This window comes from Mastomys coucha, unplaced genomic scaffold (assembly GCF_008632895.1).
Source record: "Mastomys coucha isolate ucsf_1 unplaced genomic scaffold, UCSF_Mcou_1 pScaffold3, whole genome shotgun sequence".
In the NCBI taxonomy this organism is placed as follows: domain Eukaryota; kingdom Metazoa; phylum Chordata; class Mammalia; order Rodentia; family Muridae; genus Mastomys; species Mastomys coucha.
In genome coordinates, this window is record NW_022196909.1 from 7,878,287 (window position 1) to 7,902,770 (window position 24,484).

The 24,484-nt window shown below is 42.8% G+C and overlaps 1 protein-coding gene across 5 annotated transcripts in view; it reads right to left on the reverse strand.

The window, feature by feature from the left end:
- Window positions 1-24,120, reverse strand: part of Cep57l1 (centrosomal protein 57 like 1) — an 82,670-nt gene extending 58,550 nt beyond the window's left edge. The window contains exon 1 of one of the 5 annotated variants that reach the window (XM_031348266.1): window positions 24,008-24,120. In XM_031348266.1, coding sequence (XP_031204126.1) covers window positions 24,008-24,100 — 93 coding nt within the window. In that variant the 5' untranslated portion in view covers window positions 24,101-24,120. Of the gene's footprint in view, window positions 1-23,701 lie in introns of all 5 variants that reach the window. The other 4 variants (XM_031348263.1, XM_031348264.1, XM_031348269.1 and 1 more) reach the window with 4 other exon arrangements.
- Between the last annotated feature and the right edge of the window lie 364 nt (window positions 24,121-24,484).

Sequence of the window (24,484 nt, forward strand, 5' to 3'; positions counted from 1 at the left end):
AATAGGCCTACCGCAGAGATCACAACTGAGAAAAAAATAAAGCACTTAAAATGACACTCTGGAGGAAATTCTATAATCTCCACTGAAGAAAACCACACACATAAACTCCTAATTCCTTTCCCTCTCCCCATCTAATAATCCCCCCTCTATTTCCTGTAACAATGAATGAAATTAACAACAGATGGCTACTTAAGCTCCTAATTATAACTTTTACAGAGCCAACTGTCATTAATTTCCCAGTATTTTTTGGGATATGTTACAGTTTATCTCACTCAATGCAGCGTCGTAAACACAACATCATTTTAGCAAGGGCTGCACACTTGTCCTCCTCTATAGTTCTTTATGAGCAACAACTGCACCATTCTCCTAAATCAACTATGCTCTGCACCATTCTCCTAAATCAACTATGCTCTGCACTTCTCGGTAGTTGTCCAATAACCTTGTTTGTTTGTTTGTTTTGAAATGGGGTCTCAATATGTAGTCTGACTGGCCTGGAATTTACTACGTAGACCAGGCTAGACTTGAACTCACAGAGATCCATCTACCTCTGCCTCCTAAGTATGACAATTAAAGATACGTGCCACCATGCTTGGTGCATTTGTTATTTTAAATTCAATTAATATAGTAAAAATATGTAAAACAAAATATATACCAGTCTAATGATTCCACACACTGACTACTACACTGCATCTCATATGTAACATCTCTGAAATTCAGATTTACTTTTAAATTATATTTGGCAGCATTTCTCTCTTATTTTGTGGACTATAACATAATTCTGTGATTTACAATATCTGACTTCTTAGATTTAATGAATAAAATCTTTGCAAAAACATAAATCAAAGAACATTTTTCTGGGGGCTAGAGAGATACCTCAGCAGTCAGGAACACTTGCTGCTCTTGCAGAGGACTTGGCACCCATGTGGTGCACATACACAGATGCAGGCAAAGAGTCGTATTTAAAGAAAACATTTTTCATGGCCAGTGAGATGGCTTAGTGCTGGAGGACCTGAGACCCACACGGTGGAATCCTACACAATGCTCCTTGGCATTCATGTGCTTCCTCATAAACATATTCATACAAAATAGATGAAAATGTAACACATTTAAAACAACATTTTTTCTAATGCTGTTAGGTAAAAGGGCAAATATACAAAATGGGGAATATCTATAACCACGTAAGGCATCGTGGAGTTATATATAAATGGCTCTTTTGCCTATCAAGTCAGTGTTATGGGCAGAAAGACATCTCATTGACCATTATATTTTTAGTATGTGTTCCCGGGAGATTAATAAAGATGAATTTGATTATCATATGAAAAATCTAATAGTATGCATGTAATAAATGCATGAAAAATGTAATTAGTAGCTGGGACAAGTGGGGAAAAGAGCAAGATCTACACCAATGTCTCAGGTTTCTGTCGCTGATCAAAACCAATTTGGAGAAGAAATCATTGTCCATGTCCATGTTACAGTTCATCGCTGAGGGAAGTTGGGGCAAGAACTCAAGGCAGAGTCCTAGAGGCAGGGGCTGAAGCAGAGTCCTAGAGGCAGGGGCTGAAGCAGAGTCCTAGAGGCAGGGGCTGAAGCAGAGTCCTAGAGGCAGGGGCTGAAGCAGAGTCCTAGAGGCAGGGGCTGAAGCAGAGTCCTAGAGGCAGGGGCTGAAGCAGAGTCCTAGAGGCAGGGGCTGAAGCAGAGTCCTAGAGGCAGGGGCTGAAGCAGAGTCCTAGGGGCAGGGGCTGAAGCAGAGTCCTAGGGGCAGGGGCTGAAGCAGAGTCCTAGAGGCAGGGGCTGAAGCAGAGTCCTAGAGGCGGGGTCTGAAGCAGAGTCCAGGAAAGGATGCTGCTTGTTGATCTCTTACAGACCCAGGACCCGGGTAGTACTACCCACAGCCATCATTAAGCAAGAGAATGGCCCAAACACAGCAACAGGCTCATCTGAGGGGCAGTTAGGCTCATCTGGGGGGCATCTCCTCAGTTGAGGCTCTGTCTTCCCAGGCTACTCTAGTTTGTGTCAAGCTGACAAACACTATGCAGCACAAAATGAAAAGAAAATTATACAAATATCAATATAAAAAAAAAAAGAACAGCAGACTTCATTTACACTAACAGTCTACTCTCCAAAAAAGAAATTAGGAAAACATCCAAGCAGAAGAATTTCCTCCCCACAAAGCAAGTTGTTAGGAATATATCTAACCACAGAAGAGAAAGACCTCTTGAAATGAAAAATTCAAGATTCTGAAAAAAGAAGTCACAGAATGTCAGATAATGGGAGAATATTCCATGTCCTTAGATGAGCAAAACTAATATCAAGAAGGTATCTGTACTATCAAACTTGATGTACAGAATTAGTGTAATCCCTACTAAATACTTCATGTCCTATTTCACAAATAATACAAGGACTCAGATAAAACCACAAAAACCCCGAACCTACTCAAAGCAATGCTAAGGAGTAAGAACCACCCTGAAGGAATCCCAACTCCCAACCTCAAACCTCCTAGAGCTCCAGTGACAAAGACAACCTGGCACTGCCACCGCACAGGCAGGAAGACCATGGGACAGAGCAGAGGAGACCAAACAGCAAGGCTATGCCACTTATGTTTTGACAAAAGGGGCAAAAACATCCATTTGGGGAGGGGGAGGAGAAGCCAACAAATGGAGCCGGCCAAGCTGACTTTCTACCTGCAGAAGAACGAAATTGTCATCTTTCGCTCTGTTCAAATCAGTTCAAAACGGATCAAAGGCTGTCATTACAACCTGAAATACTGAAACTGAAGAAAATGCAGGGGATGCTGCTCAGGACACTGGGGTACGTAAGAACTTTTTAAATAGAACACCAATAGCGCAGGAACGAATTCCAAGTAGCAAAGGTGGGCCTCCGTGAAAATAAACTTTCTTTACAACAAAGGAAATAATCTGCAGAGTTGACAGACAGCGCACAGGTATCAGTTATACTTCAGACAAGGGGCTAATATCCAGAATTTGCAAAGAAATAAAACTACCAACAACAAGTGAGTAAACTAATTAAGTAGGCAGTTTTCAAAAAAAAAAAAAAATCAAAATTACTTTGAGATACAACCTCACTTTACTTAGAATGGCTAGAATCAAATCTAACAACAAATGTTGAAGAGGATATGGAGAGAAAAGAACCCTTTTTTTAAAAAAAAAGATTTTTTATTTATTATTATACATAAGTACACTGTAGCTGACTTCAGATGCACCAGAAGAAGGTGTCAGATCTCATTATGGGTGGTTGTGAGCCACAATGTAGTTACTGGGATTTGAACTCAGGACCTTCTGAAGAGCAGTAAGTACTCTTACCTGCCGAGCCATCTCTTCAACTCGAGAAAAGAAACCTTATTTCTGAAGAGTGAGAGTGCAAATTAATACAGAGATTATGAAAATCAGTCTGGAGATTTTTAAAGGTTTTAAAAAGAGAACTACCATATGGACCAGTTATTGATTCACAGAACTCCATGCCCTACCATGGAGGTATTTGCACCCCTCTGTTTATTGTTGCTTTCTTCACTATAGCACAGAATTGGAATCGACCAAATTGTCTATCAACATATAAATGGATAATAAAAAACTGGCTTGCATATATTAGTGTGTATATTAATAATACTCAGCTTTAAAGAAAAGTTAAGTTAAACAATTTGCAGGAAGCTGGACATGGTGATGATTGTCTTTAGTCCCAGCACTTAGGAGGCAGCCATAGATGGATCTCTGAGTTTTGAGAGCAGCCTGATTTATATCATGATTTTCAGACAGCCAGAGCCACACACAATAAGACTCAGTCTCAAAAATCAAAACAAAAGAGCAAAAACAACTAAGATGTCAGAAAAAACAACTAAGATGTTAGGAAAATGAACTTAAAATGTATATTAAGTGGAGTCACAATCACAGAAAGAAAAAAAAAGCATGTTCTCTCTCCTATTCATAATCTAGCTTGTGAGTGTGTGTGTGTGTGTGTGAGTGTGTGTGTGGGTATGTGTGTGTGAGTGTGTGTATGAGTATGTATGTGTGTATGTGTGTGTATGTGTGTGTGTGTGTGTGTGTGTGTGCAGTTAGTACAGGACTACATGAGGGAACTCTGACAAGCCTAAGGGTGATATAGCCTGTGTGAGTGTGTGTGTGTGTGTGTGTGTGTGTGTGTGTGTGCACGCGCGCGCGCAGTTGGTACAGGACTGCATGAGGGAACTCTGACAAGCCTAAGGGTGATCTAGCCTGTGTGAGTGTGTGTGTGTGTGTGTGTGCGTGCAGTTAGTACAGGACTACATGAGGGAACTCTGACAAGCCTAAGGGTGATCTAGCCTGTGTGAGTGTGTGTGTGTGTGTGTGTGTGTGTGTGTGTGTGTGTGTGTGTGTGTGCAGTTAGTACAGGACTGCTTGAGGAAACTCTGACAAGCCTAAGGGTGAGGGATAAGGAAGGACGGGATGCACTTAATGGGCACGAGGTAGAAGAGGGTGAGGCTAGTTCAATTTCTGTCATGGATTTTTGTTTTGTTATGTTTTATTTCTGGTGATGGATAAGTGCATAAAAATATATTAGAAACTGAAAGTCTAAAGTTTAATCCAAGGTTTCTATAGCTTCCATTCCCATAGAGGAATTTTAATCTACAAACATGGCTGCTTTAGCAAGGGACCACACCCAAAAATATGATCCAGCTGAAATGCAGACAAACCCTGAATTACAGTATGATCTGAACGGACTACAGAAGTGCCCTTATTCCCTAACAATGAAGGTAAGTTTGTAGAAGGAAGCAGACATGTTTGAAAGTGACATGTCATTGAGAGGCAAAGTGATGAATCTGAGAAAGATTTGGAAGAATGATTCAGAGATAGGATATGTCCAACTTGCAGGAGAAAAACAGAGAAAGAGAGGCTGCTTAAAAGCAGGGTGTGGTGTGGTGTGGGTTGTATGTATATGACAGTTTTACAGAGACAGGTTACAACATCAAGCAAGACACAGATGAATACAAAATGAGCCAGAGAATGAGATGAAGTCAGAAGGCTAGAACATATTATGAAAGTTAGTATCAGGCCAGGCAGAGCAATTCAGTCAGAAGCTGAGAGAAGCTGGATTGAATCAGTCAGCTTGGAAGATTAGATTGTATTGAGGCTAGAAGCTTCTAGGCCTAGGCCTAGGGATAGTTACAGCAGAGAAGGAAACTCTGGGTTCAGCCCAAGGTTTATAGTCACACAACTCCTGGTAGGGGGTCAGGAGTGTCCTCTGTAGCCCCTGACCAGGTGACAAAATATACATCCACTTTGTCCATCTTGGCTTCCAGATTGCTCACAGACAGAAAAGCAGACACAAATAGAGTACTCCAAATATATCAATTGGTGGGAAATAAAAGCTCCTTAAATTGCTCAACTATGCAGGGGGAGGGGGTAGGGGAGGACTGGCGCCAGTGAATCCCAGATGAGCCCCCAAATATAAAGGTCCACGAATCACTGTTGAACAACACCCAGACTCAAATAGTATGCAAAAGCAGAGAATGTCCATTCTGCAGAAATCCAGCATGCAGGGGTCTACCATTCATTAAAATGCAGACCTGGAGGTAAGCTTGAAGGCCCAATTTAAGCTGAATGAAGGAATTCCAGGAGTATATAACTTTATCCTGATTGGCTGGCTTTATCTAGGGGTACAGGAGTCTCTTTGATAAGCTAGGGTCCTGGGGACTTCCCAGAACTTTTGCTGACTTAACTATTCTTGCCTCAGGCCAGATGGTAGGGCAGCTCCTGATTGGCTGCCCACAGGCTGTGGTTTTCCTTGGAATTGGTTTGTTCAGTTCTGGGGAACAGAAACTTAGGCCTAGTCCCCTGAAGTGACATTTTACAGTCTGTTATGGAGTCAGTCTAGCTTGACCTTCTTAAGGGCAAAAATGCTGCTGCTCAAGCCAGGCAACCTGAGTCAATCCTGGAGTCCACAAAAGAAAACAACCCCGGGCTGGTAAGATGGCTCAGCGGTTAAGAGCACCGACTGCTCTTCCGAAGGTCCTGAGTTCAAATCCCAGCAACCACATGGTGGCTCACAACCACCCGTAATGAGATCTGACGCCCTCTTCTGGTGCGTCTGAAGTCAGCTACAGTGTACTTACATATAACAATAAATAAATATTAAAAAAAAAAAGATTTATAAAAAAGAAAACAACCCCTTCCAAAAGCTGTTTCGACTTCAGACATGCGTGGACACACACACCCACAGGCTTCAGACATGCGTGGACACACACCCACAGGCTTCAGACATGCGTGGGGCACACACACCCACAGGCTTCAGACATGCGTGGGCACACACAGCCACAGGCTTCAGACATGCGTGGGCACACATAGCCACAGGCTTCAGACATGCGTGGGACACACACACCCACAGGCTTCAGACATGCGTGGGCACACACACTCACAGGCTTCAGACATGTGTGGGCACACACACTCACAGGCTTCAGACATGCGTGGGGCATTCACACCCACAGGCTTCAGACATGCGTGGGGCACACACACCCATAGGCAAATGCATGGATCATAAAATGCACACACTAATACTTTATTGAATTTATGATTAAATTAGTTGAGTTCTAATTTAAAACAGGCAAAAAGAAAAACTCAGACACTTAAAACTTAGATGTGGCTTGGTGATGTAGTGGTGAGCAGAGCTGCCTTCCAAAAATAAGAACTTATAGGTGAGCCACTACATTAATATAATAGGAGTAGTAGTAGTTGAAATAGTATTTAATACTGAACTGCAAATTTCTGGAAAAGAAATAAATAGAAAACATGTGTATGAAAATATGTATATAAGTCTAAATGTAATCAATATAATTTTTAATTGCAAGACTGTCTATTGGGAAAATCTAACATAAACTAGACAATTTATCTAGAAAATGTCATTTTAAGAATGCTTGTTTAGCTGGACATGTCCTATACCTGTAATCTCAGACTGAGGGTTGAGAGAGTATTGCCAGTTGAAAGGTTAACCTTTCCTGTCTCAAAGGAAAAAAAAAAAAAAAAAGTGACAGTGCTCCATACCCAAATACTGCTGGGAGAGAGCTGATCTCCCAGGAATGTGGATACGCCTGTGAGCACAGTAAGGTCACCACTTCTGCTCTGAGGGACCTGCCCAGAACCCTCAGGACACAGGAAATGAGCAGCAGCTTGGGACAGGATCCTTCCGGTTTCTGTCTGCACCAGGACCTGATCCTGTGCCACAGTGCCCAGAGGTGATCCTGTGCCACAGCGCTCCATACCCAAATACTGTCATCTCCTAGGAGTGCCTACACACCTGTGAGCACAGGTAAGACAAGACCACCATTTCTGCTCAAATTCCTGGCCAAAGAGGGACCTGCTCAGAGCCATCAGGACACAGGAACCAAGGAACAGTCAGGGACAGGATCCTTCCAGTTTCTGTCTGTGCCCCTGAGCTGACCCTGTGCCACAGCTCTCCATACCCAAATTCCTCCCGGAGAGAACTGGTCTCCCAGAAGTACTGACACACAGGCCTGCAGGAGGGACAAGCCACAGTCAGAGACAGCAAGACCAGCTGATAACCACATGGGAGAGGCAAGGGCAAGAACATAAGCAACAGAAACCAAGGCTACTTGGCATCATCAGAACCCAGTTCTCTCACCACAGCAAGTCCTGGATACCCCAACACACCAGAAAAGCACGACTCTGATTTAAAATCACATCTCATGATGATGATAGAGGACTTTTAAGAAGGACATAAATAATTCCCTTATATAAATTCCCTTATATAAATACAGGAGAACACAGGTAAATGGCTAGAAACCTTTAAAGAAGAAACACCCATAAACAATTATAGGAAAACACAACCAAACAGGTGAAGGAATTGAACAAAACCATCCAGGATCTAAAAATGGAAATAGAAATAATAAAGAAATCACAAAGGGAGACAACCCTGGAGATAAAAAACCTAGGAAAGAAATCAGGAGTCATAGATAGATGCAAGCATTACCAACATAATTCAAGAGATAGAAGAGAGAATCTCTGTTGCAGAAGATACCACAGCAAACATTGACATAACAGTCAAAGAAAATGCAAAATGCAAAAAGCTCCTAACCCAAAACATCCAGGAAATCCAGGACGCAATGAGAAAGACCAAACCTAAGGATAATAGGTATAGAAGAAAGTGAAGACTCCCAAGGTAATGGGCCAGTAAATATCTTCAACAAAATTATAGAAGAAAACTTCCCTAACCTAAAGAAAGAGATGCCCATGAACATACAAGAAGCCTACAGAACTCCAAATAGACTGGACCAGAAAAGAAATTCCTCCCATCACATAATAATAAAAACAGCAAATGCACTAAACAAAGAAAGAATTTTAAAAGCAGTAAGGGAAAAAGGTCAAGTAACATATAAAAGCAGGCCTATCAGAATTACACCAGACTTCTCACCAGAGACTATGAAAGCTAGAAGATCCTGGGCAGATGTCATACAGACCCTAAGAGAACAAAACTGCCAGCCCAGGCTACTATACCCAGCAAAACTCTCAATTAACATAGATGGAGAAACCAAGATATCCCATGACAAAATCAAATTTATACAATATCTTTCCATAAATCCAGCCTTACAAAAGATAGTAGATGGGAAACACCAACATACGGAGCAAAACTACACCCTAGAAGAAGCAAGAAAGTAATCTTCTTTCAACAAACCCAAAAGAACATAGCCACACAAACATAAAAATAACATCAAAAATAAGAGGAAGCAACAATCACTATTCCTTAGTATCTCTTAACATCAATGGACTCAATTCCCCAATAAAAAGACATAGAATAACAGACTGGATACATAAACAGGGCCCAGCATTTTGCTACATACAGGAAATGTCACCTCAGTGACAAAGACAAACACTACCTCAGAGTAAGGGGCTGGAAAGCAAATAATCCCAAGAAACAAGCTGGAGTAGCCATTCTAATATCGAATAAAATCAACCTTCAACCAAAAGTTATCAAAAAGTATAAGGAAAGATACTTCATATTCATCAAAGGGAAAATCTACTAAGAAGAACTCTCAATCCTAAACATCTATGCTCCAAATGCAAGGGCACCCACATTCATAAAAGAAGCTTTACTACAGCTCAAAGTGCACATCGTACCACACAAAATAATGGGGGACTTCAACACCCCACTCTCATCAATGGACAGATCATGGAAACACAGACTAAACAGTGGCTCACTGAAACTAACACAAGTTACAGACCAAATGGACTTAACAGATATCTACAGAATATTTCATCATAAAGCACCTCATGGTACCTTTTCCAAAACTGACCACAAAATAGGCCTCAACAGATACAAGAAGATTGAAATAATCCCATGTACCCTATCAGATCACCACAGACTAAGGCTGGTCTTCAATAGCAACAAAAACAACTGACAGCCCAGATATACATGGAAGCTTAACAACACCCTACTCAATGATAACTTGGTCAAGGAAGATATAAAGAAAGAAATTAAAGACTTTAGAATTTAATGAAAATGAAGGCACAACATAACCAGTCTTATGGGACACAATGAAAGCAGTGCTAAGAGGAAAGCTCACAGCTCTAAGTGCCTCCAAAGAGAATCTGGAGACAGCATACACTAGCAGCTTGACAGCACACTTGAGAGCTCTAGAGCAAAAGGAAGCAAATACACTCAACAGGAGTAGACTGCAGGAAATAATCAAACTCAGGGCTGAAATCAACCAAGGAGAAACAAAAAGAACTATACAAAGACGCAACAAAACCAGGAGCTGGTGTTTTTTGAGAAAATCAACAAGCTAGATAAATCTTTAGCCAGATTAACCAGAGGGCACAGAGACCGTATCCAAATTAACAAACACAACAACAGAAACTGAGGAAATTCAAAAAATCATCAGATCCTACTACGAAAACCTATATTCAACAAAACTGGAAAATCTGAATGAAATGGACAATTTTCTAGACAGATACCAAATACCAAAGTTAAATCAGGATCAGATAAACCATGTAAACAGTCCCATAACCCCTAAAGAAATAGAAGCAGCCATTAAGTCTCCCAACCAAAAAAAGCCCAGGACAAGATGGGTTTAGTGCAGAATTTGATCAGACCTACAAAGAAGACCTAATACCAATACTCTTCAAACTATTCCACAAAATAAAAACAGAAGGAACACTACCCAATTCATTCTATGAAGCCACAGTTACACTGCATATTCTCCCTTGGAGACGGAACAGTTTTTGTATAATCAGGAACCTGACACAATTTCCTTTCATAGAGGACTTCACAAGAGATTTATTTTTTCTACTTCTATCATGTTTAATGCTCCAAATAGATTTTAAAAACTGGTTGAGTGCATATTAGCTTCAGAAAATATCATGTATATTTAAGAGGCATTTAACTATTATAAATTATTTTGATGACTTAAAAAATGTCAATACTGAGTTGTATATTTTAAAATAAATTTTATTAGTTTAATAAAACAAACAAAAAACCCAAAACAAAACAAAAAGTATATTCACACATACCATGACAAAAATCTATAGGAACTATAGGGATAATGCCAAATAAAGGTAAGCAGACTGGTGGTATTGTTCTGAAGCCCATAGAACAGAATAGTTTAGAAATAGACTCCTAGGCCAGGGAGGGGAGGGGAGAGGAGGGGGCAGGGGGTGGCGGCGGCTGCGCATGCCTTTAATCCCAGCACTTGGGAGGCAGAGGCAGGTGGATTTCTGAGTTCATGGCCAGCCTGGTCTACAGAGTGAATTCCAGGACAGCCAGGGCTATACAGAGAAACCCTATCTAGACAAAAAAAAAATAGACTCCTAAATATGGGAATGTTTTCATGAAAAAAGAAGGCAATTTTGTGGGGGAAGGACTAGCATATCTAGAAGATATGCCAGGATAATACGCTGTCCATACTGTGAAACTAGGTACATCTTCTCTATGCAATTATAAACAAGCATTCCAACAAGCCTTCCCTTGTGTGGCCAAGGAATGAGGAGCTGTTTTAGAAGGAAACTAAGAATGTATTACAGACTTTAAGAAGTTATTTCTTTAATAAGATATTTAATTTAATAAAAATTAAAATGAGTAAGCCTGGTGGTACATGGCTATAATTCCAGTATGCAGGAGGTGAGTCAGGAAGATCACCAGTTCAATTACACTGAAAAAACCCATATTTAAATGATTCAGCCTTTTATATAACAGAACCATCACTGACAGATAAAAAGTACTGAACAGGGATTAAAGAAAAACAGGACTATGAGAAAAATATAGAACAGAGTCAGCTCAACTTACCAGGAAAATGCAAACTAAAACCGAAATAAATGGTTCCTATTTAGGAGGCAGAGGCAGAGGCAGGAGAACTGGTGGAGCTTAGGAATTCAGGTCAACCTACTTGTAAATATCAAGTAAGTCACATTTAGAAGAGCATTTCTCACTCTTTGACTGTCAGGAGGGCTCAGAAGATTGCCAGTGCTAAGCTCTGGGAAGGTGCAGGGAGAGGGGCATCCCTAGGAACTGCTAGACACAAACAGCATAAATGCAGGTTTATAACATCTGTCAGAAATTATGTGTATGTAACAAGTAAAGATTCAGCCGGGCATTGGTGGCGCACGCCTTTAACCCCAGCACTTGGGAGGCAAAGGCAGGCGGATTTCTGAGTTCAAGGCCAGCCTGGTCTACAGAGTGAGTTACAGGACAGCCAGGGCTTCACAGAGAAACCCTGTCTCGGAAAAATAGAAAAAAGGAAAAAAAGTAAAGATTCTACAGAGGATTTTGAAAATCGTGATAGAGATGAGATATATGCCTCTGATTCCACAGTCCCAGTTCTCAGTATTTATGCCTGAACTCTAGAACAAGAATACATCCATACAAGATCTGTATAAGGACAGACATTGTAGCTCTGTTTGTAATTTAAATAAATTCATAGAGGCAGACTCATTAGAACTTGGAAATATATTGTTTTTGATCCATATAGTGAAACATTATACAACATTTAAAATTAAGGTCTCTGGAACCCTTACTGTGTGGAGAGAAAAGCAAGTTAGGAAATGGTTATGTATGCTAACATATCCTCTGTGTAAAACTGTTTGAAAATGACACATGCAAAGCCAAGCCACCCATACACTGTATGCGATGTGCCACCCATACACTGTATGCGATGTGCCACCCATACACTGTATGCGATGTGCCACCCATACACTGTATGCGATGTGCCACCCATACACTGTATGCGATGTGCCTTTTTCATTAGGATAAGAACAAAAAGTACAGAGAGCCAACATGTTAATACTGTTCATTGCAGCGTTTATACTATTACTGGTATTTTTAAGGTTTTTTTTTTTTTTGTTATTTATTTATGTATCCATTCATGAGACTAGTTCTTTATGTATTATGTATAATCCAGGCTTGGTTCAAATCCAGATCCTCTTGCTTCAGCATCATGAGTACTGGGATTGCAGGCATGCTGTAAGACTCTGATGAGCCTTAGCTTACCAGGGACTCTGCAACCCCCCACCAACCTGGAGCCGGGATCGATGAAAAAGTAAGAGAAATTTATTGTTCTAGCGCACTGGGGTAGTCATTCTGCACCCAAAGGAGAGGTGGTAGCCCTGGGTAGCTCAGTTGGCGAGTTTTTATACATTTTCTAGGGGTGCAATAGAGCATCAGCAACTAGGCACAATGTGATTGGCAGAACAGTGTGCCCTTTAAACTGATTGGTCTTTAGGGAATGAAGTAGTAGGGGCCTCTTCCCTCTGGCCTAAGTGCTCTCTGACCTGTCTCTTCCAGGAGAGGAAGGGTGTCTGGTGGAATTTTCCAACAGCTCTGAGCTCTTCAGTGTAATGTAGAGCCCAACCAACTCCATTTTTGAAGAAACTCCATTTTGTATGAGACCAGGTGCTAAACTCCAATTCCAGGAAGAAAATCAAGAGTCCTCCTGAGCAATCTATGGCAACCCACCCCTCTCAGCAACAGCCAGTCAGGCTACAATAGCAAGGTCAGGGTACATATAGATAAGACATCCTGCAGAGAATAGATACCTTAGCCATTCTGTTTATAAGGTGTTCCGTTCCTGCAAAGTATGCCAGAAATGAAACTTTAAAAATATTAACTTCTTGGCCCATATAGAAATTCCCTAAGCTTGCTGTAACTAAAATAAATACCCTGCACTCCTAGACTTGGGGCTCTCACTCTTACCCACTGCAAAGAGACATTGCTCAAGAGCGCCTAATAAAGACCCTTATGTGCTTACACCAGAATTGGCTCCTCGGTGGTCTTTGGGGTCCCTGCAACTTGGGCATAACAGTAACACCATGTCCAGTATTTCACATTTTAAAATGACATAAGATTCAGTATTACTTCTCTATATAGGTACTACAGGATATTTAATGATTGTATGTAGAAAAACAAATTGTTAGCTTAACATGAAAACTTAGAATGATACTGCATTCGTCAGATGCAGTTAGGTGTGTCCTGTAGAGCTGCAGTTTGGGTGTGCCTCCAGAAGCCTCCAGAGGTAAGAATGCTCAAGAATGGAAAATTTCTGCCTATTTTAAGGCAAACTGCTTGGGAGAACCTTTGCTCTGTGACCTGAGGCAGAGTCAGCTGGGTGGCCTTGACCTGTCCCACCCAAAAGGTGAAGTGGCTTGGCCCCTACTGACCCAAGATGGTAATGAGTTCAGCCTGTCAAAGGTATAGGGGAGGAGCTGGAGACTTCTAAGCAATTGGACCTTTGGAAGCTTTCTCTTTTGGTTTGGGAGAGCCTTGTGGACGGAGCTCTGGGTAAGAGATGGAGATTCCCTTCTTAGGTTTTCAGGAACCACAGGAAAGCAGTGTCCAGGGTGCCGGTGAAACATAATTCTAACATGAGTGCTAGGGCGCTTGCTCGCTCTCGTGGGTTTGCTTGGACGAGTTCAAGAGAAAGGTAGGCTAGCTTGGTAGTATAACACAGATAGAAAGAGATGTCTAAAGGGCTAGCAACTTAGGTGTAGAATCAGGCTTGTATACAGTTAAATAAAATTACCTCACTGAGCTAGCAGGTTTTACCTCATCTTCATAGGTATATTATTAAATCTCTAAGAATAAATATTACTATAGGGGTGCACTTGTATGTAAGAAAAACAGTAAAAGAATAAAGCCAGCAGCAAGACAAACTTATAAAACCTGTTAGAAATTGTTTGGATATGCTATAGTTGGTAAATACATCTTTCCACACACAAAGGCAAATTGAAGGCAGATTTAACAATTACTGCTTTCAAAAATTCTACCTATTAACATATGCCAGAAACAGGGTATTTAGACACACATTCAAAGGAAACTAGAAGAATTTGGAAATGCCAAAGACACACACACATACACACACACAAATGAAGAAAACAGTACGACTGTGAGTGTGGGTTATTAGTCTCTCTCTAGCAATGGAAGCAAATAACACGAAAAGAGAGACAGCACTGAGATCAGTAGTATGGTGGCGCCCTGAGACCAGCGCCCATGGGCACCCTGAAAGGGGCCTTTTGAAACTCTTGAAACTGATACTGCTAAGGAATTAAAATAAGCTTTGATAAACCCTAAAATCTAAAATTTCAAACACTAAGAGTTTCATTTATGATTCATCTGTACAATATACACACGCGCGCGCACACACACATGCACGAACATACGACTTGGCCGACATTGACAAGACAAGTTTTCATTTCAGTAAGTCAGCAGATTAAAAACCAAGGAAGCATTCTGAGGCAAAACTGTTACTAAAAAATAACAAGCAATGCAGGGAGGCCACAGGTAGACTTTTACAAACCTCCATTGAGAAAGCAGGCAAACACAGCCGCAGGGAGCCCGATGACTGGAAAGTTACATTTGCACTGCACTGAAGGAGGTGCCCAACCCACAGTGGCTGGAGGCACAAGCCGCCTGCCAGTTAGCAACAGGTGACAGAAGGGGCCCTGACAGGGACCCTGAGTCCTGGCCCAGGTGTTCCAGATAACCTCAATACTAACCTCAAGCTTCCTGGCCAGTGGACGGTTTTAAAGGATGATAGTACAGCTGCAAGGGGCTGATAAACTGGGTTTTAGCTTTGCTTTGTGTTTTTAGATTTATTATTTAGTGATCTCAATAATAATTCAGATCCAGTAGAGACTTTAATATATCCAAGCGTAAATTTATAGTTTCTCAAAAAGTTAGCCCAAGATAGGTCACAGACCTTCATGTAACACACTAAACTTTAAAACTTGTAGACAATAACAGGAAATCTAGTTGACTTAGGTTATGACAATAACATTTTATCTGCAACACTAAAAACACGACACATGAAAGATAAAACTTAAGGTGGATTTCATTAAAATTTAAAACAATTTTACAAAGGAAAGCATTACGAATATGGAAGATGCGCCAGATGAAGTGAAAACGTTTCCAAGAACAGGCTCCCAGTACTCAAAGCTCTAAACAACGAAACACACAGCCCAGCTAAAGAGGAAGCGAACAGTCTTCAGAGAGCTTGCCAAAGGACACACAGGTGGAAACAGGCGCAGTAAACATCCCAGTGCTATGAAGGCCGGGCAGACTTAAGGTGACTGTCCTGTCAAGGATGTGGGGCTAAGAAACTCTGTGGGCAGGAATATAAAAATACAAGCACTCTGCAGCGGCTCTGAGTTTGTTAGGAAATTAAACATTGGGTTGCTGTGCGAACCAGCCGTGAGCTGAAAACACGTCCACAAAGGTTCTCTACCTGGGTCATTTTACAACAGCTTTATTCTTCACTATGCACTCTCAGGATGAGCGAACTCTTCTGCCAAGCCAGAGTGTGTCTGGGGTAAGGAGGTCTCATCTGCTGCCACCCTTGAGGCGACACCTGAGGTAATGTGATGCCAAGCAAGCCTGCTTTTGTTTCCTTACTGCCTCTCAAGACACTTTATTGAACATCCAGTTCTGTCATGGTCAGTTTTACAGTATTTTATCTATTTTGTGAATCACAAATAAATGCTAGCTAATTTCTTTAAATTTGTTTGAAAATTATCTTTTGACATACTGGTGGGTGGGAGAAATCACTATGTAGTTAATTCTCTCTCTCTCTCTCTTTTTTTTTTTCCTTTCAAGACAGGGTTTCTCTGTGTAGCCCTGGCTGTCCTGGAACTCACTCTGTAGACTGGCCTCGAACTCAGAAATTCACCTGCCTCTGCCTCCCAAGTGTTGGGATTAAAGGCATGCGCCACCACAATTTTAAGGGACACTGTACCCCATGTCATGTCTTCCCCCAACAAAAGATACTACCAGCTGTGACCACTTACTGTGGGCTGTGTGTATTATACAAAGTGAAGGGCTGGTGAGATGGCTCAGCCAGTAAGAGCACTGACTGCTCTTCCGAAGGTCCTGAGTTCAAATCCCAGCAACCACATGGTGGCTCACAACCACCTGTACTGAGATCTGATACCATCTTCTGGTGGATGAAGACAGCTACAGTGTACTTTTATAAATAATTGTTGGAGCCAGCCAACAAGGGTGAGGCTGAAGTAGAGAGGGTGACTGAATGAGAACGAGAGGACCACCGCTCTGCTGGCAATGGCCTGGTTCCCTTGTCGGCTGGCTCCGACAAATAATAAATAAATATTTGGGCCTGAGCAAGTGAGGTCTATGGAGCGAGAGGGGACATCTGGAGGGAAAAGGCCGACCAGAGCAAGCAGGGTTGACCAGAGCAAGCAGGGTTGACCAGAGCAAGCAGGGTTGACCAGAGCAAACAGAAGTCCTAAAGTCAATTCCCAACAACTAGATGAAGGCTCACAACTATCTGTACAGCTATAGTGTGTACTCATATTCATAAAACAAATAAATAAATCTTTAAAAAAAGTGAAAAGTAGGCTACAAACACATGCTCACTTCTTAATTTTAAATTTTGGACAATTCATATATGTATGCAATGTACTGTAAACATATTCTTTCCCTCCCTCTCCTACCTTTATGTCTCATGATATATTAAGAGGTAACTTTCTACTATGAAATAGGGTTTACTAGAGACTGACTGCTCATATGCAGATAATTCGTGACAGAAAGTACCTGTTGGGACAGGGCCTCCAACTCCTGCCTCCCAGGTAGCTGGGACCACAAGTGTACTTGACGTGTGTGGCATCACAGAGAGCGCAGCAGAAGAGGAGACTCATAGCACTAGCTCACCACAGCAGCAACAGGAGTTGGCTATGAAACTATGCCAGTGCCACAGTATTACAACACTTAGTCCAACACACAGCATCCTTTTTACATGCCCAGGTCGGCCTCCACCTAGCTAAGACCCAGGCTGAATGAGCAACCTTTGTCTCAAAATGAAAAAATAAAGAGGGCTGGGGACTTGCTCAGTCGTAGAGTGCTTGCTAGCATGCTGGGGTCAGATTCAATTCCCAGATTCATAAAACAAAAGAAAAAAAACAAGACAAACCATGCACTGGACTGGAGCTGCCCAGCAGCATGTGCAAGGTCATGTGCTCAAAGCCTGGTACCACATCTACCCACACCCATATAAACATTTGTACATAAACACAAATGCATACACCTAACACAGAACATAGATATACACACAGACACTGATACATACATACATAAACACAAATACACACAGTGAACACAAACACACATGTACTTAACTACAAATACACCAAACACGTAACACACACAAACACACCACACAGAAATACACACACATAACACACAGACACACAAACTTTACTAACAGCCCAAAGTATGTTGTTCTGCTAGACTTTATGGTGCATTAGGAGGATGGGACTGGATGATCTCAAATAAGGCCATGTGTCAAGCCCCGTCTCAAGTAAACGCACATAAAGAACTTGACATTCAAGAGCCAACCACATAGTAACCCGGTGTGTGTGTATGCAAAATCTTCTCTCAGGCAGAGAACCAAAAACTAGCCTACAATACGAATGTGTCTATAAGACACTTCCATCAAACAGGAATGGACACTGAAAAAAGACAGCTCAGGAGGCCAGAACTCAACAGCAGTAAGTGACCGACCACATAATATACCTAATCTCTGCTGATGACTTCAAATTCTGAGACATGATGGTTTCTTGTACAAATTTCCTACAGAAAGAAAAAAAAAATAACTAGCAGGAAGACCGATATGCTATTTACTCGGTAGGAATTTCAAAGAATGTTAATTGATATCAAGTTTTGCCTCAGAATCTTCCTTTCAGTAAGAACTTCTAAAATGTTTATCACACACACACAACTTATGAGAGTGGCTTACAGGCTGTGTTTCAGCTTGTCCAAGAAATGATGTCTCCCAGCAGAAAGTCCAAGAGTCTAATAGTTGTTCAGTCCACAAGGCTGGATATGTCAGGTGGTTTTCAGTGTGTCATTGGAATCCTGAAGCAGGCTCTAATGCCAGTAAGACTGAAGACAAGCACCCAGAAGGCAAAAGTGTCTCTCTTCCCCATCCTTTATATAGGCCACCAGGAGAAGGTGTGGCTGAGATTTAGGGTGTCTGCCAACCTCAAAAGATCCAATTAACTAAAAGCCCTTCACAGGTGTGGCCAGCTGCTTGGGTTTAGTTAATTCCATATGCAGTGAAGAACAGCCATCCCCGGGAGCCTTTGCTCCTACTGAAGCACACCAGGAAGGTGTACGACTAACATTCATGCTAGTTTTTACTTTGTAGAGCACTGTCCAAAGACTTGAGTTTATTTTAATTAAAATCACCCAAAGAAGAAAAACAAAAGAACTGTTTCCTGGAGCTTAAACACTGAGTAGGTTTGCTGTTGCAGCCTCAGGCGAGTGGCTGGCTGGTATCTAAAAAAACAGTATTATAATGCTACATGCTTCAGCAAACTATGGTTAATGAGCAACAACACAGTATACAAGGTGAGGAAGACGCAATAAGTGGACCAAATACTCGAGAAGAATCAGTTCTCCTATGAACCACATCTGAAAGAGGTTGTCAGGAAAGGAAAAAGAATGGCTAAAGAAGTGATCAGGTAGCTGACATCTGTGGATGTGCCTGGTTTAAGTAGTTTGACGATGCTGGTTCCACCTGAGTCACAGAACTGTTTGCTCTGCAGATGTCTTAATATCTTCTAAAAATTAGATTTCTAAAATGCTTTCATCCTTTCTTCCATCCACCAACCACCTAGCTTTTTCATCAACAATACACAGTACCTTTGAGAGTAGAAGATACCATGAGTGTTTTCATGCTCATTCACGCCCCCAACCCCCACTTCCCAGGTAAGGCCTTGCTCAGTAACTCAAGCTGCTGACCCTCATGCATCAGTTTCCAGAGTGCTGGGATAATGCACACTTTGAACACTGAGCATGTGTGTGGTCTGTACTGGGCTTTAGCCAGACTGAGCAGACCCAGACACTGGATCAGGCTCACAGGTGTGCAGCCTTCCCTGCCCAGGCGTTAATCACATTATGGGAAACAATAACTGAAAGCTGCATTTGCAATACACCAGTAAAGGCACACGCTGAAATAAGAGCACATGAGTAAAGGTACACGCTGAAATAAGAGCACATGTATTGATCTGTTTCTCTACCTAGGGGCACTTCTTCGAGCACGAAATACTTGAGCTAAATACTTGAGACCTTCAAAGGAAGAGGAGTCAGACAAGATGAGATAGTCTTCATTTTGACAAAGAAAACAAGGACAGAGGTCTCTACTGACTGCCTTGGGTTAAAAAAAAGGCCACCTACTTTTTTGCAGTCTTCACCCAAACTGACCTTATCAAGAAGGCCAGTGACCTTTCAAACAACAAAGTTGCAATTTACAAAAGCTTAAATAATCTTTATTTTCAACTCTGGAATGAAGCAGCACTTCATTCCATCAAATGAAGCTGAGCATTTCATTGGTTTGCAGAGGTTGGTTTCACAGCTCGGAAACAACAAAGTTGCAATTTACAAAAGCTTAAATAATCTTTATTTTCAACTCTGGAATGAAGCAACAAACACTTCAGAAGCTGAGCATTTCATTGGTTTGCAGAGGTTGGTTTCATAGCTCCCGCGGCTAAGGCAAAAACAAGAGCAGACTGGTCTCTTCCAAGTTACCTTCCATCAGAGGTCAGGACAGAGAGGCAGGATGACAGAATAAAGATAGTAACAAAAGATGGTTAACACCAGATTCCTTCATGTTACATTTGGAAGGGCTGAGGAAAGGCCTCGAAGCAGAGGGACCATGATCATCACGCCCAATAGCTAGCTTGGGAAATTCACTCAGTGTTCTCCTGATTTCTCAGGTCAGATAGCAACTTAGTTTCAGTCTGGATATATGGAACATTTAGCACTTTGATTTTGGGGTAGGAGAGGGTCTGACCTGGAGGGACAGTGGGTCAGGCAGGTACAGGAGCTCAAGTCCTTACAATGGCTTCCATAACCTCTATTAAAAGTCCCCGCCAGGAGCTCAAGTCCTTGCAATGGCTTCCATAACCTCTGTTAAAAGTCCCCGCAGCGGTCAATCAGTCCTTATGTCACTGCACCTAGGACAGCATGTAGCCATTCCTTCCTCTTCTCTTTCTTCATTTTGCTTCTTGGACACACTGAGGGTTTTCCCTTATACACTGGCTCAGAATCACTTTGTGGATAACTTCAAATCCATTGAATGTCTTGAAATGTACCTCCTTTGGCAAAATCAACAACCATTATCAAAACATTACAATGAAACCTTAAACTGTTTCTACAGCTAAGTCTTCCTCATTTCTCTTCCATCTCCCAATGCATGTGGCAAGTCTACTAACCTCTTCCCTGTTCCATATACCAACAAGCACACTTCTGCATGACAGCAAGTCATGCTTTCTTTTGTTTTACTGTCTTGTTTCCTGTGTAACTCCGTCTTAATACCTTGAACAGGCTGGCTTCAAACTCCTGCCTTCACACCTCCCAGTTAAAGGATGACGGACATGTACCACTTAGCCCAATTTCAAAAATCTTATTTTCAAGTAGTTCTGTAGCACAGGTCCCTCTGGAGCAGTCCTTCCACATCTCCTGTGCCCATACCTTGTGTCCCTCTGGAGCAGTCCTTCCACATCTCCTGTGCCCATTCCTTGTGTCCCTCTGGACCAGTCCTTCCACATCTCCTGTGCCCATACCTTGTGTCCCTCAGGTCCCTCTGGAGCAGTCCTTCCACATCTCCTCCGCCCATACCTTGTGTCCCTCTGGACCAGTCCTTCCACATCCCCTCACCCCATACCTCGTGTCCCTCTTGAATCCTTAGCCCCACCTGGATGACTAAATTGCTGTTGGGTGACCTTTAGAACTCACAACAGCTCTTGATTTCCATAACTCTTCCTTTCTTTGGTTCTGCTACAAATAGTAACTGTTGTTGCATCAAACAATGCAAAGTATATAAATTAACTTGGAAAAGGGTAACTGGAGGAGCCTACAATAAAACCCAAGAACAAAACAAAACGCCCCATGCCCCCAAATTTCCAAACAAAAGTCCACGCTGCTGGTCAACTGTGATGAACAAAAATCCACGGCTGCTGGTCAACTGTGATGCTCTGGAGAATTAAGCCTGCCCAGAGCGAGGCCGAGAAAACTCTGCACCATTCCCCTCCCTGGAGACTCTTCCAGCCGTTGTCTGTGTCACCCACCCCCAATAGCAAAGCCCTTTGTACCCCACGCACCACCCCCCCCCCCCCCCCCCGCCAGCTTTGAGGCTAAAAGATCCTCTCAATTGGAGGCCTTTGAACAAGGGCAACTCCATCCTGCAAGCTCATCTTCTAACAGCTGTCCTGAGGTGGCAGGCAACCAGAACACACGATCCAGCTATGATCCTCCTAGGACAGAAAAGGGAAGCATTTTTTCCCCCACAGCCAAGCACTTTTCATTCCTTCCCAACTGGCTGTCATTGTTTCCTTTGCTATGTACTCTACATTACTTATTTACTCTCTTAGAATACAAGCTCAATGACCTCATACTGAGCAGAAGGCACTCAGCAGGCACTTGTTGGCTTGAAGCCGTATGCTGTTATTTGGCCTTCATTTTCCTTGGGATGAAGACTTCCCTGACTTTCTAAGACTGGGCTAAAGTGTTCCTCTAGCCCACAATACCAAATAGTATTACAACTGTATTGCACACATTAGTGTTCTCATAAGATGAGCCGTTATATCTTTTCCACTCTTTGGTAGCAGGATTTTAATTCAGCAACCTCGATACTCTCGTTAGAATACAGACACACCCTTAGCACACACCTTTAACCCCAAACAAGGAAGGTAAAAGGTTAGCTTGGAGTAGGAAGAAGCAACCTTGTTTGAAAGTGAAGTCTGACTGAGGGGGAGACAAAGTGATGAGTCAGAGAAAGATTGGATAGAACAGGATATGCCCAACTTTCCTGAGAAAGGAAAAAGAGGCAGCACAAGAAGAAACAGCACAGAGGGAGAGAGGAAGGAGGCAGCTTTACCAGGAATAGTTTTACAGACAGGTGGAAGAGAGAACAAGCTACACACAGGTAATGATAGGCTGAGCCAGAGAATGAGAAGGAGCTGCAAGACTAGAACAGACTGCTATAGTTAGTCTGAAGCCAAGCAGAGCAATTCAGTCAGAAGCAAGGGAAGCCAGTTTGAATCAGTCATCATGTAGACGAGTTTGACCCAGAACAGCTGAGTTGAACTTGAACCATCCAGGAAGAATCCGGAAAGAGCTAGAAAGGGTGAGCTTATTCAACGGTAAGTCTCAAAAGCTGAAACCATTCTAGGCCTCTACAGAAGCTAGAAGCTTCTAGGATTGGGTCTAGATTAGCAGATGGAGGCAATAAGCCTCCAGACAACAACTACATCAAGTGAATGAAAGTTACCGTTACACTTTTCTACTTGTTAAAAGCTTCATTAGTTCCTATGGTTTGGGATTTATCTATGAGTGTATTGTTTGCGTGTATGCCTGTGCACCAGGTTTATGCCTGGTATCTACTGAAGGTAGAAGAAGGCATCAATCAGGTCTTCTGGAACTTAAGTTATGAATGGCTGTGAGCTGCCAAGTTGGAGCTGAGAACTGAACTGAAGTACTACGTAAGAACAATTCTTCTTAACTACTACACCATCTCTCTAGTTCCTGATTAATATTGTATGACTACATTTACTCTGTAAAACAAAGGATTAAAATCTAAAATCTAACCCGATTACCAGCCTATTAAAAACCTTCCAAACCTGAGTTTCCTCGAGTATAAAAACTTCACAACACCTTTAGAGAAATGACCATATCATTCAAAGATAGCACATTTGGAAGGTTTGCATAGGCTTCTTTTCATACAGAACCTTTCAAACCTAAGGACATTGGAGTTCTTTTCAGTCTTATACAAAAGAGACTTACTTTCAAAGATCCCCTTCGGATTCTATTTGACTGAGCAAATACAGCACAAAACACATCCCTGTAAGAGCAAAGATGCAATTGCGATGCTTAGGGATTCCTAATCCATTCAGCACTGGTTCACGTGCAAGAGGACAGCGGAAGCAGAGGCGTCGGTTTTTTGCTTTGTTTTATCTTTTTTTTTCCCCAGCTTGCCTGTCTTGAGGCTGCTCCTTGACCCTCCAAACAAACAATGATCCCCAAATCCTTGCCTCAGTCACCCACCAAAAGGTTGCTGGGCACCTGCACTACTTCGCTCCCGGCAAGCCACTGGGAAAAGGCTCTGGACTGAAAGAAAGCAATCACAGATGGCGTCGGCACCAAAATTTCCGAAGAAAAACATTTTCAGTGAACGGGTCACAACCAAGCCTATCACGCTTACCAGACGGACGCTCCCAGTTAACCACGGCCTCCAGAATCGTTTGTTCGCGGGCAAAAAGACAAGTGTCGCGGTGGCATCTGGGAGTTGTAGTTTCCGTCGCAAACAGGCCGCGTAGTTAGCATGACAACTCCATTTCCCAAAAGCCAACGCAAAGCCCTGCCTTACTGAACCTGGGGCTTGGCTGTCTCACTATTTTTCAGGCTAATCTTCAATTATATCCCATTTCTACTAGGAACACTATAGAGCACCTTTATTTGTTCGGTTTTTCGTGTGCGGTACACATCTCTGGGCATCTGTACTCCTTACTTTTCCTCCCCCTTCTTCAAGCCAGCGCCTCCAAACGTCGAGAACGGACAACGCCGCAGAAAGCGCATGCGCTCTAGGGCCGGCGTCGCGCATGCGCAGCAGCCGGCCTCCGTCGGTAGCGCGCGCAGGACTCGGGGTCCGGAGGTGCTCTGCCCGAGGGCGGGGCTGCTTCCCATGGCTGCTTTTACGGGTCGTGTGTGCCTGGGCGGAGAGGCAGGCATGGGGCAGGGGCGGCTCCCGGCGGTCCCGGGCGGGGACAGGGGAGGGGCTGGGGGTAAGGACCCCGTCTCCCCTCCCTGCTCCCGCCCTCTGGGCCGATCCCCACCGACGGGGCTGGGCGAAGGGGCGGGCTCTGTGCCTGAGGCCCTGTGCTTCGGCAGCGCAGCCCGGGGGCTCGAGGACTGCTGGGTGTCGGGGTGCCCTCGGGCTTGGCGGAGGTGGGCGAGGACGGAGAAGTAAGCGAAGCATCGGCGTATC